The following is a 16,791-nucleotide window of genomic DNA, read 5'->3' as shown; positions in this document are numbered from 1 at the left end:
TGTGTCAATAAACGGAGGGCTCTCAGTTCCTCAGCCTCAGATTTGGTTACATCAACCAGAGAAAGGCTGATCGGACACAGGGACCCCATCTCAGGCTAACTGAGGTCCAAAGGTCCCAAAGTCATGTCAATCACTGTGCTTCTCAAGAAAGAAAAATGGACCCAATCCCTGCTTTGTGCCAAAGATCAGGCTGGGCAACTGGGTTTAGAATCCTAATGACTGTAGGCAAAACAAAACAAATAATCTAAAAGCGGAGGTCTTTCTCACATTGTGCGAGATTCAAGCAAGTGCAGCCGAACCAAGTGCCTAGAGCCCCAGAGCTAATGAACACACGTTCGGCCTCGCTCCAAACTACCTGCTCTCTCTACTTCCAAGAAGCTGCGCCATCCAATGGCTCGGTGCACACTCTGGCTTCAGACCTCCCGTGTCCAAGTCAACGCCACCGCCCCTCAGATGGGTGACATCAGACAAGTTGCTTAACTGCTCTGTGTCCCAGTTCTCCTTGTCTGGAAAAGGAGAGTTGGGATTCTACCACCTACACTCCATGGCATCGCTGCAAAGATTAAGTAGGTCACTCAAAGGAAGGCACACAGCGAACACAGCCTTCCTCAGAACACCGCCGTGCCCAGCCCATAGGAGGAACCCGAAAAACTGTGCAACGCCCAAAGATTCCTCTATACGTTCGCACTGCTTGCCAGACAGATTGCAAGCCTCCGACTTAATCTCTCTCTTTGGAACAATGGTTTCTGGAAGCTTTCTGTTTTCCGCCTCCATCTGGGGTTAATGTTTTACTGACGCTCACCCATGACAACTGATCTTTAATGGGAACTGAAAGCACCTCTTGCTTATCATCACTGTGTCTCTGGCATGAAGGCGGTAACATCCAGCCCCGCGCCCCCTCAACACCCCACAGCTCTGCCTGCACCGGCCCCCACCCCGGACATCATCCCCGCTCTCCTCCACCAGGCTCCCCCTGGGAGGCCAAGGTCACACACCGAGGATACATCTGGCCCGCAGATGCACTTGGTTTGGACTGCGCTCTTTTAAAAGCTTTCTAAATTAATTGCCAGTGTTATAATCAAAAGACTAGTACAGACGAGGAGAGGGTGGTGAGGATCACTCAGCATCCCCACCCACCCCATCTCCATCTCTAAACAGAGCTGTGCTCCCTCGGAGCCAGGAAGAGCCCCAGTGAGGACGAGCAGGGTCCCTCAACCCTGGGGACTCCTGCCTCTGGAAGATGACAGCCGCCCATGCCTCTCGCCCATAGCTCAACTCAAAAACTGCCATTAGCCCGACTTGGATACCCAGAATCCAATCATCTCTAATGTTTTCCACCCCCAGCCCCGGTCCGGTCACCACGCTCTCTGGCCTGGAGCCCATGCAGGAGCCACTCGCTCACATCCCTGCTCTTCCCCCGACCCCCATGAAGTCCATTCTCACTGACACGCCAGCCAAAGGGGTCCCGCGGAAGCCCCATCCCCCATGTCCCACCTCCCTGAGAGCACAAGTCCTCAATCGGTGCTCCTGGCCCAAGCCCACCCACCCTCTGGGCTCTGTCTCCTTCCCACTCCTCCATAGGCCTCCTCTGTTCTTCCTCTGCAGGACTCCTCTGTCTCTAGACGACGCCCAGCTTTGTCTCAACGTCCCTCCAGCCGAGAGCACCTGCCGTGGCTCCCTAAACCTTCCACTCCTCCATCTCCGTCTTTGCTCGCATGCCACCTTCTCAGGGAGGCCTCCCTGGCCACGCCCGATCCTCCCTGCCCCTCTAGGTTTCCCCATAGGACTTGTCAGCTCCCCACATTCTATTTAATTCTCCTATTTACGAGATTTACGGCTTATCTCCCTGCAGCCAAAACATCAGCTTCCCGTGGGCAGGAGCTCCTGTCTGTTTTGTTCACGGCCGTATTCCCAGCGCCTGGAACGGTGCCTAGCCCACAGAAGGTGCTTGGGGAATGTCCTACCACTGAGTAAACGAGCGAAGAAACCCCCAGGGATCGCAGAACACGCGCCCCTACAGAAGCAGGAGCCAGGCATCTTGATTTCACCCCGCTTTCCTGTCTCGTTCCAGAAGGTCTGATTGAACCTTCTGGAGAAGCAAACACAGCAGCCCTGATCAAGGCAAATCAGTATCAGCAAGACCTGCTTCCTGTTTCACATCTTAAACACAGGGGGCAGGGCCTCACCAAACACCACATTGTATTAAGGCAAATGGAAGCCAACGTGCCCAGCCAACTGCTGCACGAGGGCTGCTCACCGTCCAAACTCCAGCTTCGTCTGGTGAGAAAACCCCTCCTGGCTTCTTTCTTCCCTTAGACATAATTTAAAGTGAGTTGCAAATAGTACAAGAACTGAAATCCAACAGGATGAAAAACACTGTCTTGTAATCCCTTTTACAAGTTGAAAGCTTGGAGACCGGACCGGCCTCCTCTGGATTGGGGAGGGTGGGTGGTAACCTGAACAGGTGCGCCCCTGGCCCCCCCGCTCTTCTCCCTGCAAAGCTCGTTATTCTTACCCGGGATGAAACAGCGATCAGGTTTCTGCATCTGTAAGGAATTTCTCCTAAAGGAACGACCCATGTTTTTTCCATATGTCCGAACAGCTGTTTGAAAGCACCGACAGCCTTGCTTTTGGAGGCGTGCGTTGTGGTGCAGCGGTCCCATGTTCTGATCACTTTCGAACCGAAAGGGTGGCTTTCCAATCATTTTTTCCCTTGAAAGCATGTCTCAGGGAGTGGTAAGGAGAACATTTTTTGAAAGGAGTATAATGAAGTGTCCTATCCCAGGAATTTCTCTACAGGAACGTGGTTTCAGGGACTGGAAGCAGGCAGGAGAAGGCTTAGAATGACAATGGCATTATACAAGCCACTCTCAACTGGGGTATTATCAGATCCCATAAAGGAGCCCATGAAGAGCTACGGAAACGCTTAAAGCCCAACGTTGCAGAGCTGCCCGTGAATGGACGTTTTGTCCCCAAGGGACCGCCATATCCGGCCCTGAAACACAATGAGGAAACGATGGCAGGGTCCCGCCAGAAGCATGTGGCTCTTCTGAGGTGAAACGAGTGGTTCCTTTTCTGCTCTGAACGCGACAGGTCAAACTCAGGGCAAAGAGTTAAGATTCCCCGGAGAGAACCATAAATGTGTCCTGGTTCGATGGGACTCAGGGCTTCAGAGGAGAGGGCAGCGCCTGGGCCGGGCTGCCCATAGCGCTCCCTCCCTATCGGACAATTCTTAGAAATCCTGCAAATATAGCCTCGCCCTTATCTCCCTTTCTATTTGATAAATCTTGGAATAGCGCTGTCCTTATTTACCCCCAGAGGATATGAACTTGATATTTGTCATGAGCCAAATCTAACCCAAAGGTTGGTTTAGTAGCCAAAACTTCATAATCAGGAAGGTCACATAAAAATTCAGAATCCTAGCTCCTCTTGGGAAAAAAGCACAAAACCACAGAGGCTGGCAACGCGGGGCCCACGTTCTCGCGTGGCACGGCCACCGGGGGCCGAAGGGTGGCCGCCTCCCTGAGGCGAGGCTCCCCTGCGGCTGCGACCTACTCCCACCGCCCCCTCTTGCTCCAACACGTGGCCAACGCAGTCATTTCCTTTCACTGCCTGACCCCCACGAGCTTGTCAGTTCGTGTTCCTGTTTCTCCAGCCTCCTCTTTGGCTGGCCCCTCAGTCCCCTGCTTCTGGAGAGAGAGGACAGTTGCAACAGGGCGTGGGAGGAACAGACCCACACACAGGATGTGCGCCAAGCCCACCAGCGATGGCGCGCGTGGCCCCCGCCGCTCTGCCGGCCGGACGGCTGGCGAGTCAGGGCTGTGCTTCTGAGTTCCAGGCCCACGGCCCTCACTGCCTACGTGACATCTTTGCTTGGATGCTTCACAAGCCCTTCCCTCTTCCTACACCCCAACTGAACTCATGATCTTCCCCTAAGAAACTTCTTCCCACATCGCAGAGGACACCGCCCTCCGCCCAGGCGCTGCTTCACCTCCCACACCTCAGCCAGCGCCAAGGCCGGAAGCTCCTCCCACAGCCTCCTCCGCGGCCCCACCACCTGGACTCCTCACCTGCCGCTGCCCCAGCCCATGGAATTATCTCCCTGCTTCCTCCTTCAGTCCGTCTAACGCGCTCTCTAGAGAGAAGACCGAGTGGTCCTAAAAATATTGAGTCAGAATCACCTTCCTCCCCTACTCAAAGCTCGTCGCTCCTTTCCCCTTGCCCTGGACTAAAATCCTAGCTGCCCACTTGGGCAGAGGAGTCTTACATGTTCTGGCCCTGACAACCCGCCACCCTCCAAGCTAAACTCAAGTGACACTGGCGCTCCTTCAGTTCTTCAGACATACCACGTTCTTCCCTGCCCCGGGGCCTTTGCATGCACCGCCTCTGTGCATAGATCACTCTCCTACCACCACCAAAAGAGAAAGCAGACAGCACCACAGAGAAAGGAAGGGCATCCTTCTTCTCTTTGCTGGCTCTATCACCTGCTCCAGGTCCCAACTGGTGAGTCATATCCCCAGCAGGACCCTCCGTCTAAACAGGTCTTCCAAGTCCTCTCTTGGTGTGGTTTTGTTGAAGGAGTTACCCCCAAGTTGTGAATCCAACATATGAGCTCCTGGGCGGCCATCATGTCTTACCCAGGAGTCCATGTGTCGTTCCAGACGGCCCTTGCCTGGCCTCCCTGACCCACGTGCACCTCAGCGATGGTCATGCCAAGCCATCCTGGTCTCCTCTGCACTGTAGTGCCCGTGGGCTCCAGCGGGGCGGTGCTGTGCCCACCCCACCCATCATTATTTTATCGGCACCTGTGCCTGGCACACAGCAGGGCCTCACCAAAGTGTTCGCCAAATGAATGAGTCATGAGGTCCGAAACGCATTTAAGGTTTGGAACAAACTTTCTTCCAAGATCAAGTGACATGCAGGACAGGAAAAAAAAAAAAAAAAAAAAAAACCCACAGCTGAACATGGCATATGCTTTTAAGATTTTAAATTTTATATTTAAAGGCAGAGAACAAAATGGTCTTGTACACCTTTTATTTTCACATAAAGAAGAGCATAAAACCACTAGACATGCAAAAAAAGATTAAGTTTTATAGTGTGGCAAATAAAAAAAGGGCAGGGTGGGGACCAATCATTGAGGGGGGAAGGAGCCGCGGTGCAGCACAAAAATAGAAGCAGATGGAGAGATAAAGAGAGAGACAGAGATCAAGAGAGAAACCAGCAGAAGATTCTAGGCAAGGCACAAAACAGGGCTTTGCTGCTCTTCTGGGAACAGAAGGACACCCTCCAGATTTCGAAAGGGGTTTTCGCACCTGCCTAAAGGTTAAGAGCATTTTCTTCGTAAAGTCCCTCTCTTCTTCATTTTTCAAAGAAGTTTTTAAAAAACTGACTACCTACGCTAAAAATCAGGGGTTAGCACATTTCATTTTGAAGAGCACAGAAACTATGCAAATGATTTTTTAACAAGATACTTCACACTTTATGTCTTCTGTGATGACTACGAATTTTTAATTCATATGTTGAGTTCTCAAAGTCATGAGCAAGAATAAGAACAGATCCTTGGGGGCTGCTGGAAGGAAGGGCATGATCTTCAAGGGCTGTATACAGGGTTTCTTTTGAACTGCACCTTCAGCCCATTCTCTTCTCTGGAACTTTCCATGGCCCCAGCCCTGATGAATGGGTGAGCAAAGCTTACACTGTACAAGGCCTGACCTTGCTGGCCAAGCTAAGTGGACTGGTGGTCGGCACCCCACCCAACCAGGTCCCATTAGAATCTCCCTGAGAATCGGGGTTTGGGCTCCAATGAGCTGGTGAGGGGGCTGGCACTGGGTTAGCGTATCAAACTTAGAGGCAGGAGTTGTGGGCAATTCCCCCCACACCTTCTCTCCTGGTATGAGTGAGAAGGCAAGGGAGGCTGGTCTGCAGAGAGACGCAGAAGATCAGGAAAACTGTGTAGCAGGTACAGCCAGATCCCCTGAGTCTAAATCCAGTGTCCACCACTCCGTAACTATGACCTTGAATGAGTTCCTTGACAACTCCTTGACCTAACCATAACCTGCTCCACAGGGCTCTTGTTAAAATTAAATAAGTTAACACATATAGCACTTGAACCAGGTTCTGACATGTGCTAGATGCTATCATTATCATCTTGCTACACTGTAAGCTTGAGAGGGTGAGGATTTCTGGCTGTTTTGTTCATAGCCTACCCCAGAATCTAGAACCATGCCTGGTACATAATAGCGCTCAACAAATACTTGTTGAGTGATCAGAGAATGAAGAAATCCTAAGAGAGCCTCCTAACTCCTCCTTATCTCAGCTACTACCCCCGGAGGAGCAATCAGAGAGGGGTCTTATCAAAGCCTAAATCACATCATGTTTCTTTCCTGCTTTTCACATCTCTGGCTAAAAGCCAAACTTTTCCCTGAGGTGACCCAGGTCCTGCAGCCCCCTTTCTGCCTCTCTCTACACTCCCTCCGGCCCCTCACACTCCAGCGACACACGCCTCCTTAACCTGAAGGTCCTCTGTGGGGTTCCTTTTGCTTCCTTCTGCCTCCGGACATTTGCACGTGAGGTTCCCCCCATGCATCCTCTCAGCTCTAGTCTCCTCCTCAGGGAAATCTCAAGAAATGTCCTTCCCATCTACATTAGCTCCTCCTCCCGGAGCCCCATGCACTCTTCCTTCATGCCACTTGCCGCGGTTTGTCCCTTTATCATTTGTCTGATTAGTCGATGACTCTTTCCCCCTAGAACGTGAGCCCCATGAGGAAAGAGATCATAACTTCTGTTTTATTTTTCACTGTATTTCAGCATCAAGTACAGTATATGACAAAAAGCAGGTGCCCATCAAATACTTGCAGGATGAATCCACTTGTTGAATGGACTGACTGAGCAAAGAAGACGTAGGCGGTATCTTCCCAAGTCACAGTTCTTCTTGGATTGTATCTACTGGCCTGGTTTTATGCAATAGCCTCCTCACAGAATCCCCCTTTTCTAACCTGCTTTGCATGCGTTTGACCATCATTACCAAAGACCTTAACTCCAACACACAGACTAATGCCATCCTCCTATTTTAGGATGGGATCCTTCTGGCTCCCATCCTAACAAAATCCAGAGTCGCTACAATGTCCAATATGTATCATCACCACAATGTCAAAATACAGTCGACAATTACTAGACATGTATAGAAAGAAGAAAGAGTGACTCATGGTCAGGGAAAAGGAGCAATGAATAGAAACCGATCCCAAGATGGCTGCGATGTCACATTTAGAAAAAGCAACTGCCAGGATTTAAGCTCCTAATATTATCATAAAAGTCCTTAACCAGGTACACAGAGCCAAAGCCCCATGAAGATTTGGGGGTTTTACATTTGTTTGTTTGTTATCTGAACTCTATAGCTTCTGATTAAGAAGTTTCAAGAAGATACTCAAGAATCTGTATTTTTAATAACTACTCTAAAGAGGTCTGATGTACAATTGCATCAGATGCTTATCACAGAATTCTTATCATATAATATCTTTCAGGCAAATACAAAAAAAAGTTAAACTAATGTAAATGTATCGAAGGTCTAGTTGAGTTGGTTGGTGGGCACTAGTCAGCAGTTGCTGGTTAACCAGACTATATAATTAAGACTATGTCAGCTCTAATTACTTTTGGAGAAAAAAGAACACTTCTTTACTTATTTTAAGAAAAAAAAATCTGAGGTTATATTAAAAGCAACAGACATAAAAGATAACTATTAAGAAAAAAAACAGGAGGAAATATTCATGGTATAAGGTAAAGTAAAAAATAGCAGAGTACAAACTACTATAACATCAAGTGTATAAATGTATGGTAATAGACAATGCCATATTTGTGAACAGAAAAAAGACAACAGGAAATATATCAAAATGTTAATAATAATTATTCTAGGTACTTTGACTATATGTAGTTTCAAAATGTTTCTACTTCAAGAGCATGTTGATTTTCATCTATAAACTCTCACCTGAAGTTCAAACACAAAATGACAGCTTCAGAAACCTTCCGTCAACATACAAATGCACGCAAAACTCAACCAGCTTCTCAGAAAGAGAAGGGAAGGCGTACTCTGAGCATGAATATCATTTCTATCCTTATCCAGCTCGAGACTTTCTTCTCTGGCTCCTTTGTGGCTGGATTCGCTCCTGACACTCCTTCAATCTTAAATTTCCCATCCCGCAGGGGCATGAAAGGCTGAGTCACATCCCTCAACCTGACACACCACAGGCAACGGCTTAGCAGAAGCAAACCACCTAGTAACAAATGAGGAACACAAAATAAAAAGAATTCAAGTCCCCACCTGAACCACGGGGTGGCCGCCGGTTGGAGCTTTGACGGCGCCTCGGCTACCTTCCGTCTCATAGTGGGCCCGGTGATGTGGCTTGGGCTGCACCTCAATCCGCAGCTCATAGGAGCCCGACTGGTGGGAGAGCGGCCACTCCAGCGGCGGGAGGGATGCGGTCACCGGGATACTGAAGGAGGAAACAGAGTCCGTCACAGGTACAATAAACGTAAATGGCCCCTTTTCTGAAAATCATGTCCACTGGGCATACGAATAAAACGCTGCTGGGAGGCACATATTTCTCCAACATGATAGGTAGGGCCCTTCATAAGACGGAGATCCTTCTCTTTGCTTCCTCATCCACCTTGATGAAGACAGTGTGCCTGACATCTCAGCTCATGAAGCTAATTTCATTATACAGCGCCCAGCAGAAGCAGCACCTGCCTGAGTGTGGGTGGTAGGATAATAATATGGGTGTAGTAATTTATAGTTTTAATTTGGACATTATGCCTAAAATGGCATATGGTGTGCTTGAGTGTGACATAATGTTACAGAATTACATGCATATGATTTTGTGATAGAAGATTTTGTAACAAAAGAGTGACGTTACTTGTGCCGGACCCTGCATTCTAGTTCTAGCATGTCTCTAACTGCTGTACCTTCCTTTCCTCTGAGAATTTTTACAAGTATCACCTCCCACCTCCCAAAAACCCTCAGCAAGCATGTTTTCTTCTTCACTTTAGTGGGAGAAGGAACACCGAAGTGACAAGCAGGGGTCCCACATGTCACTAACTTGCCATGGAACTTTAGGCAAGTAGCTTCACTTGCTTATCCTCAGCCTCCTAGAACCACACAACAAAAGGCTTCGAGGGCATCTGAGAGTTGTTTCAGCTCTTATGTTTATGTATGATGATCTCAATTAAACATAAATTTTAGAGAGGGGACATTTCACGGCACAGTTTTTATTCATCGCGTCCAGGATAGAGCATCCAACCACAGAGAGGTGCCTGGTTTTGGAATGAATGAGCTCCCTAATATTTAATGAAGGGTAAAGGTCAAGGACACGACTGGAGTGACACACCCAAGGTCAAGCCCCAGCACCACCTCTGGCGACCCGCGGGACCTTGAGGAAACGCCTTCACCTCCCTGGGCCTAGTGTCCCCAACTGTGAGATCGGGGTACTGAGATTATATAAGCCCAATAAGCGCTCCAAAATCAATTTTTTTCCTGCAGAGACTGAATGTTCCACCCTTCTATATGCCGATGTTCCCCACCCAACCGCGGAAGGACGCGTTCTCGGAGCCCCGCTCACCTGCAGATGGGAATGGCCGGCACCAGCTGCTTGGGCCACGTGGGCGGCATCAACAAGATAGACTCGGGGGCCGAGTTCCTCCGCTCCTCCTGCTCGCAGGGCCCCAGGAACTCCATGGCCGGGTAGATGTGACGGGGCAGGCCGGCCTTGGGTGGGGCGGCGGACACCGGCGACGGGTCCGGGCTGGTCTTCCACATCTTGGGGGGGACGCCACAGGGCGAGTCCGGGGCGAGGCTGTTCAGGGCGTCCATGAGGACGGCAGAGCCGGCCGTTGGGGGGTAGCCAGGGGGGGGGCCGTCGTCCGGGGGCTGCGGCGAGGGGCTGCGGGAGTGCTGGGGCGAGGCTCCGGGCAGCGGAGCGGCCAAGGCCTCGGCGCACGAGTGCCTCCGCTTGGCACCAGGCGACGAGGAGCGGGAGGCCGGACGGGGCACGGGCGAGTGGCGGCCCAGGCAGCTGTCCTCAGCGAGGCTGGTTCGAGGTGACATTATTGGCGAGGTTCTGGGGGAATAATGAGCAGGGATGTTTTGAAACTGGGGGCACAGGTCGTCGGGCCCGCCGTTATTGGGCGAGACGCAGGGCGAGGTGTAGGGAGAGAAGGTGTCGGAAATGAAGCTGGCAGAGGAGCCGCTGCTAGCGGGGCTCAAGCAAAGCGGCTCGCGGTAGCCCTCGAAGCCGGGCACGGGCAGCGTGAACCTCGGGCTGGCGGCCACCCCCGCCAGGGGCGCCTGCTCCCCCAGGAGGCCAGTGTCTCTCACGCGGAGCCCCCCTGCCTGCATCAGTTCGTGGGACGGAGTGATCTCGATCCGAGGGCTCAGGCCCGAGGCCCCCGCTGGCTTGACCGGGCTCAGAAAGTTCTGCGGCCCTACCCTATCCGGCTCTCCGAATCGGCCGGGGGGCTCGCCAGAGAAACTGGCGAGGGGGCTGTAGGGCTTGAGGCCATAGTCCAGGCCATCATCAGAGTACGCAAGTCCGGAGTGTGGGCTGGCGACCTTATGTGCATTCGGTTCCTCTGGAAAGAGAAGGGGGGGGGGTCTTTTTAAGCCTCTAAAACAGAACTCCCAATGCAGAGCAATCACAGGCTGGGTTTGTTTCCTGCTGATTATTATTATTATCATTATAGTATTATTTTAATTCCCACCAGCCAAACCCCAAGCCGCAACCTCCTGCCCTCACCAGAAGGAAAAGCAGGCCACATCATCCCGGAGTCCGCGAAGGGCGAGGTCTAAGTGGGAAGGCTTTCGCGCAGGTGCCCGAGGCGCCGCGGGGCCACGCCAGGCAGCCGCCGCCAGGGACCTGGGCGACCAGCTCTGCTCACACTTCTCACAACCTACTGCACACCATCGTGTTCACTCCCAATTGAAACAGAGGTTTCCCAAAGCAATACTTACCCTGCTACCAGTGATAAACTCATCTTCCTTCCTGTCTGAGGTTACTTTGTTTAAATGCTGGTCCCAACCCAGTCAACAGGTTTCTTATCCGGCCAGTGGGTGGGTGGAGACCCACAGATGGAAAATCTCGGGTCTAGGAACTCCGGGATCAAGCCCCAGATACCCACATCCCAGTGAGAGAAGTAGCCCAGCTCAGAGCCAGGACTGCTCCTCATCTTACTTGCCATTTTACAAATAAAGAGGGGGAGAGATTCACCCTAAGACACAGGATTAGCAGAATTAGAAATCCCATGGACAAAACACTTGGCTTGCAAAAGGCAAGGCTCTGGCTACCCGGTCTCCCATACTATCAAAACCAGTAGGTGGAGAAGGCCCTAGTTCCTTCTTTAAGAGGGGCCGTCTGGCTCCGGCTACTGCTGCCACCTCGAAGGGGCCCAGGGCTGGAGGGTGAATTAGTGAGGGGACCAGCTATCCATTCCCACTGCCCCTCCCCCTTTGCCCCTTCAGTCACTCTCTCCAGCTCAACAGAGGTGCCTCCACCCTCTCGTTACTAGATTTGGTCTTGACTCTTCTCTGTCACGCCCGTATGTCTAACCCATCAGCGAAGCCTGACTGCTCTACTGTTAATTATAAAACAAACCCCACCCCCCACTACAACCAGCCTGGTCCAAGCCACCGTCCTCTCCCGCGGGAACCCCTGTGGTGGCCTTATCCCCGGCCTCCCTATCTCTGCCCTTGTCTTGAATGTCCCACTCTCCGTGCAGTGGTCTTTGAAACGTCTGTTTGTGAAATCTACTTGAAAGGCTTTCCCTGACACTTTAGTTGGGATCGAGAATCCTAAGCACGCTCGCTCCTATGCCCCGGCCTGTCGGACGCCCCCCTCCCGCCTCCCCACGTTTCTCCAGCCTGACTCAGCGCCCGCCCGGCCGACACCTTTGCTTTCCTTCCAGCACAGTCTGACTCCGAGTCCTTGAGTGTTTTTCCCTTTGCCTGGAAACTTGCGCCCCCCCCCCCCACACCCAGGTCTTACTCCAGCTGCTTCCCTTCACTCCTTCACGTGTCTATGCAGCCAGCCAACGCCTCCTCCCGTTGGCCCGTCAAAAAGATGGTCTCCATCCTCACCCCAGGGGTTTTTTTCACCCCGTTTCCCTGACATCTTTTCTCCACCAACACTAGTCACTGCGTCATCAGCTCACAGCACATCAAATAGCTGTCTGTTTAGGGAGTTCCACTCCACTAGACCGAGGGCAGGCAAACGGCCGCCCATGGGCCAAACCCGGCCCGCGGATTGTGCCTCCGAAGTTTCCCTGGGACACACCACTTCTGTGTGTTGACGTGTGGTCCGTGGCTTGCTTTTGCACGGCAACAGCAGAGCATGTCGCTGTGACAGAGACCCCAGGGTCCACAAAGCCCACCATATCTACCGCCTGGCTGTTTGTGGGGGTACGTGAGCCCTGCGCTGGGGTCTCCGCTCCCCCAGGTCGGAGCCATGTCCTTTGCTGTGCGGTGCTGCTCGCCAAGCGCCTGGCATAGGCGCCTGTGGGCTGTCCAGAGACATTTGCTGAGTGACTGAGCAAATAAGTGAATGAAAGAATCACATCCAAGGGCCTGCCAGACGTAAACGGGACCTCTTCCTAAAGTTGTGCTCCCAGCCTGTTTGGGGGAGGAAGGAGGCTGCGCAGGCGACCCTCCACCTCCCGTGGGGCTTTCTGGGCCATTCTGGAGTCTCTGCTGTCTCATGTAGCTGAGTTGGTCTTTCGGGGTCCAGATGGTGCCCCCACTCCAGGGGGAGCCCAGAAATCACTTCCCGCAGCTCTTAGGGTAAAGTTAACCCAATGAGGCCGGCCTGGCCAGGCCCTGCCTGCCCATCCAGCTTCACCTCTCTCGCTGGACTCTAGCCAGACAGGCTCTTTCTGTTCATAGAAAGCACCGAGCTCCTTTCTGCCTCAGGACCTTGGCACTGGCTGTTCCTCAGCCTCAACTGTTCCACTCTTACCCATACTCAAGCCCCTTATCTACATAACTGAAGCCACTCCCTCCCTCCAGGTAAAGTATTGGGTGCTTGGGAGGCTTCCTGACCTCCTTGGCTAGTTCGGACCCCATTCACACTTCTCTGCTGTGCTCCAGGCACTACCCACAATTCCAATTATTCATTTCTGGCCACTCCCCCAACCTCCAGCCCCATCTCCCCAGTCAGTCAGCTGCAGGAGGACTCCCTCCCTCCCTGCTGTATTCCTAGCACGGGAACAGGACCTGCCACAAAGCAAGCCCTCAAAAAAATCATCTGTGGGTTGGGTGAACAAATAAATAAAAACTAAGTTCAGAAATGTCTATGTGAAATATTAAAGTAAACTACTACTCAAAGATGCTACTATCCAAACCAAAAGGTAGAAAGAAAGTAATTCGGTAATATCTTTGAAAATCCCAAACAGACACATCCTTGGAAACAAGCAATGGCACTTTTAGAGACTGATCCTGCAGATAAAGTCTCCCATGAGCAAAACGAAGTGTGCATACGATGGGTTAGTGCTGCCCTATCTGTAACCCCCAAGGACTAGAAGCAACCTGGTGGCCATGCACCGGGGATGGGTTCAATTCTGGTTCGCTCACATAATGGGATACAATACAGCTATAGAAAGGGATGAAAGAGTTCTTTCTGCATGAAAACAGAATGGCCACAAGATACAGTGTTAAAAGAGAAAAATGCATACAGTATGCACGCTCGTGCGCACGCGCGCACACTGGGGGTGGAAGCTACAGGAAACAGAAAGGAGGGGAACTAAGTACTGGGTTGGGAGGGCAGTGGTCTGGCAGAAAGGGGACACTGATTTCTGTAGCACCCTGAAAAAAGAAACACAGGTCCCCCAAGAAACACGTTTCTATTTTATTTTAAAGGTGGTGGTGCCGTAGCATGAAACACAGTAATGACCCCCTGGTTTAGGACGCAGGAGATTGAGAGGGAGTCCTCCTCGGTCGCTCGCTAGCCGTGTGACCCTGGAGAAGTCTGCTACCCAAGCAGCTCTATGCCTCCTTGGTTGCTTCTGTAAAGTCCTCTGGTTTTTCTAGCTAGACTCCGTAGGGTCTAGCGTTCATGCGAAGCTGCAGGTCGATAGAAACTTGGATTGGTACGTGCGCCTGCACACATACACACGCACGCACGCCCGCCTGGCAGCGCATAGGTTTTTAGCCTACAAAGAGATTAATGTCAAATCCATAACAATATTCTGATAATCCACTACCCTGCGAACTGGCAAAACAAAATACACAAGGTCTCTTAGCAAAAATTCCAGCCTTATCAGAAAACCAGCATTGTATCTTATCAGAAAGGGCCCGTCCAGGCTGATGTGAAAAGTCACAGAGCCTGGCTCCCCAGAAGCAGTGAGGAACAGACAGCCCGCTTTGCTGAGCAGAAGTATTTGAAGCGTTTATGTTGGTTTGAATGCTCATCCGAGCAGCAGAGCTTTTCTCTTCTTCTTCTTCTTCCCCCGAGATACTGACAGTCAGAGAGCAAGCAGGAAAAATGAAGGTAATTGATAATCTTTCCATTCTCAGTCCTCTGGCCAACCGACAGTAAGTCTCACAGACCATGGGCTCGCCCCTCAAACCCCTAAGTAGCGAGGACCCTTCGCCGTTTCTCCCTAAGCGACTGCCAGCCTCACGACAGCGCCCTTCGCAGTCCCCGCGGCGCCCACACAGCGCTGGGTGAAGTTGGCTCCAATCTCAGAGCCCCAGCTTTTCCTCAGAAAGGTCACCAGAAATCCCGCTTTTCTAACCACGTGCATGATCTTTGCTATAGCCAGCACGTACCACCGGTAAACATTATTTACTTAATACGTCTATTTAAATCCATTCACATGTTACTTTTGTTTTTTTAATTTAAAGGGGAAATTTGACACCACTACCACAAATGGAAAATCAGTGTCACCTCCATAAATAGAAGGTAGGGTAAAAACACAATAAAAATAAAAGTTACTAAATTCAAGTGAGACACTGTGGCCAGCCAAACAAAGGCTCTGAGCCGGAGACCCACTCTTGTTCCCACCCGATGCCCTTTGTTTATTGAGGTATAGTTTATGTACGCAGATTTGGAGTGCAGGGTTCAATGAGTTTTGCCCAATGCTACAGACACCCTTGTAACCGCCCCCGCAATCAAGTGGTGGGACGTTTCTGTGAATGTCCCACAAAGCCTAATGTTTTTAAAAGCTCGAGGTGAGGGCAGAAAGTGGCAAGTGTCCGAGAGGAAAGGCATTAAAGACACAGTAGCACCTAACTGAGGCTCCACGCCTTCTGACCTGTTCAAAGACAAGGAGGTGGCTCTCAGGGCATGCACGGTCCTCAGCAGTGGACCACGTGACACCACCTCCCCTACCATGGGAGCTTTCTGGCCTGCCATGCAGACACCAGTGCTTGAAGAGGAAGACAATAAAAACAGTGATGAGGGCCCCAAGGTGGCTGCTCTAGGCCCGCTGTGCCTCCATGCCTTTGCGCTCGCGGTTCTCCTTGCCCAGACTGCCTTCCAAGTCCCCTCTCCTCACTATTTGTCCATCAAGATTCCACTTGGGCCACCTCCTCCTGAAGGCCCTCACTGATTTCCCCAGGCTGGATCAGTCAACCATTCTTCTGCGTTCCCAGAATCTAGAGAGTCATCTAGATTCTAGTAAAGTATTTGGATTATAGAGTCACCTGTCTGTCTCCCGACTTGACTGAGCTTTCTGAAGGTAGACGGGGGTTAACAATAACAACAACAACAATAATAATAATAGCAGCAAAAGCAGCTACAATTTTGAGAGCTTGAATGCCAGGCAGTGTTGTAAGCATCAGACACGGCAGGGGCTTGTTTCATCCTCGCGACGACCTATGGCACAGGTGCAGCTTAGTCCCCTTTCACCGAGGAGCACCCCGGCACAGAGAGCTGAGTTAACCTGCCCAAGTCCCACAGCTTGAATCGAGGCAGCCCTGAGAGCACCCTCGACCACTGGGCCAGGGACGCTCAGCCTCAGAACTACTGCCATTTGGGACCCGACAGTTCTTAGCTGTGGGGGCTGGAGGGTATTTAGACGCATCCCCGCCTCTACCCGCTGGAAGCCAGTAGCATCCCTGCCCCTCCCGCAGTTGTGACAACTGAAAAATGTCTCCAGGCATTGCCAAATGTCTCCCGCGAGGCAGGAGGGCCCCCAGCAGCCCGGCACCTCATCAGGGCCCGCGCACCACGGAGGCCCTGCCCACTGGACGCGCCCACCCGTGAGTCATGCCCTCGAACCTGAGGTGACTCAGAGCTGAGACATGTGCTCGCTGTCAGCCCTCGATGTCACCTGGGCAGCAGACATCTGAAAGTCCTGACCGCCACACCCCTCCCTTCGGCATGTCCCCGGGTGCTCACCCCACACCGAGGCCCCGGGAGGGTTGGGGAACACCCCTGGCCTTGCCCAGGAACAGCAGGACAGGGTGGCGGGGGAGGCCGCTCCGGCCCCCTCTCAGCAGGGAGTCTGCACTGAGATCCGGGTCTCAGTCAACACAGCGTTAGGGGACTCCAGCTCCGCTGTCCTACCACCCAGCTCTGGGACCTGGGAGACCTCCGAGTCCTCGTGTAGGATGTGGTGATAGGGTCGGCAACAATACCAACCTGAGAGCTCGCCTAATCCATGTACAGCTCAAAACACACAAAATAAAACCCTCAATAAACGCAGTCTACCGGTGTTGTATTATTATGGAAGGAATGATCTTTTCAGTGAAAATTCTACTCTTTGCCTGCTCTGGCTGCTTTACTTTACAACAGGTTGACGGTACGACACTCA

General features: G+C 51.8%; 1 protein-coding gene across 2 annotated transcripts in view; it reads right to left on the bottom strand.

Moving 5' to 3' along the window:
- Positions 1 to 16,791, bottom strand: part of NFATC2 (nuclear factor of activated T cells 2) — a 123,987-nt gene that overhangs the window by 94,848 nt on the left and 12,348 nt on the right. The window contains exons 2-3 of one of the 2 annotated variants that reach the window (XM_054573594.1): positions 9,609 to 10,617; positions 8,315 to 8,486 (exon numbers count right to left, since the gene is read on the bottom strand). In XM_054573594.1, coding sequence (XP_054429569.1) covers positions 8,315 to 8,486; positions 9,609 to 10,617 — 1,181 coding nt within the window. The remainder of the gene's footprint in view (positions 1 to 8,314; positions 8,487 to 9,608; positions 10,618 to 16,791) is intronic. The other variant, XM_054573595.1, reaches the window with a different exon arrangement.

This window comes from Pteronotus mesoamericanus, unplaced genomic scaffold, assembly GCF_021234165.1.
Source record: "Pteronotus mesoamericanus isolate MK-2021 breed Mesoamerican mustached bat unplaced genomic scaffold, CSHL_Meso_final contig_25, whole genome shotgun sequence".
Lineage (NCBI taxonomy): Eukaryota > Metazoa > Chordata > Mammalia > Chiroptera > Mormoopidae > Pteronotus > Pteronotus mesoamericanus.
Note: the sequence above shows the minus strand (reverse complement) of the source record. Positions and strands in the feature narration are given on the sequence as shown.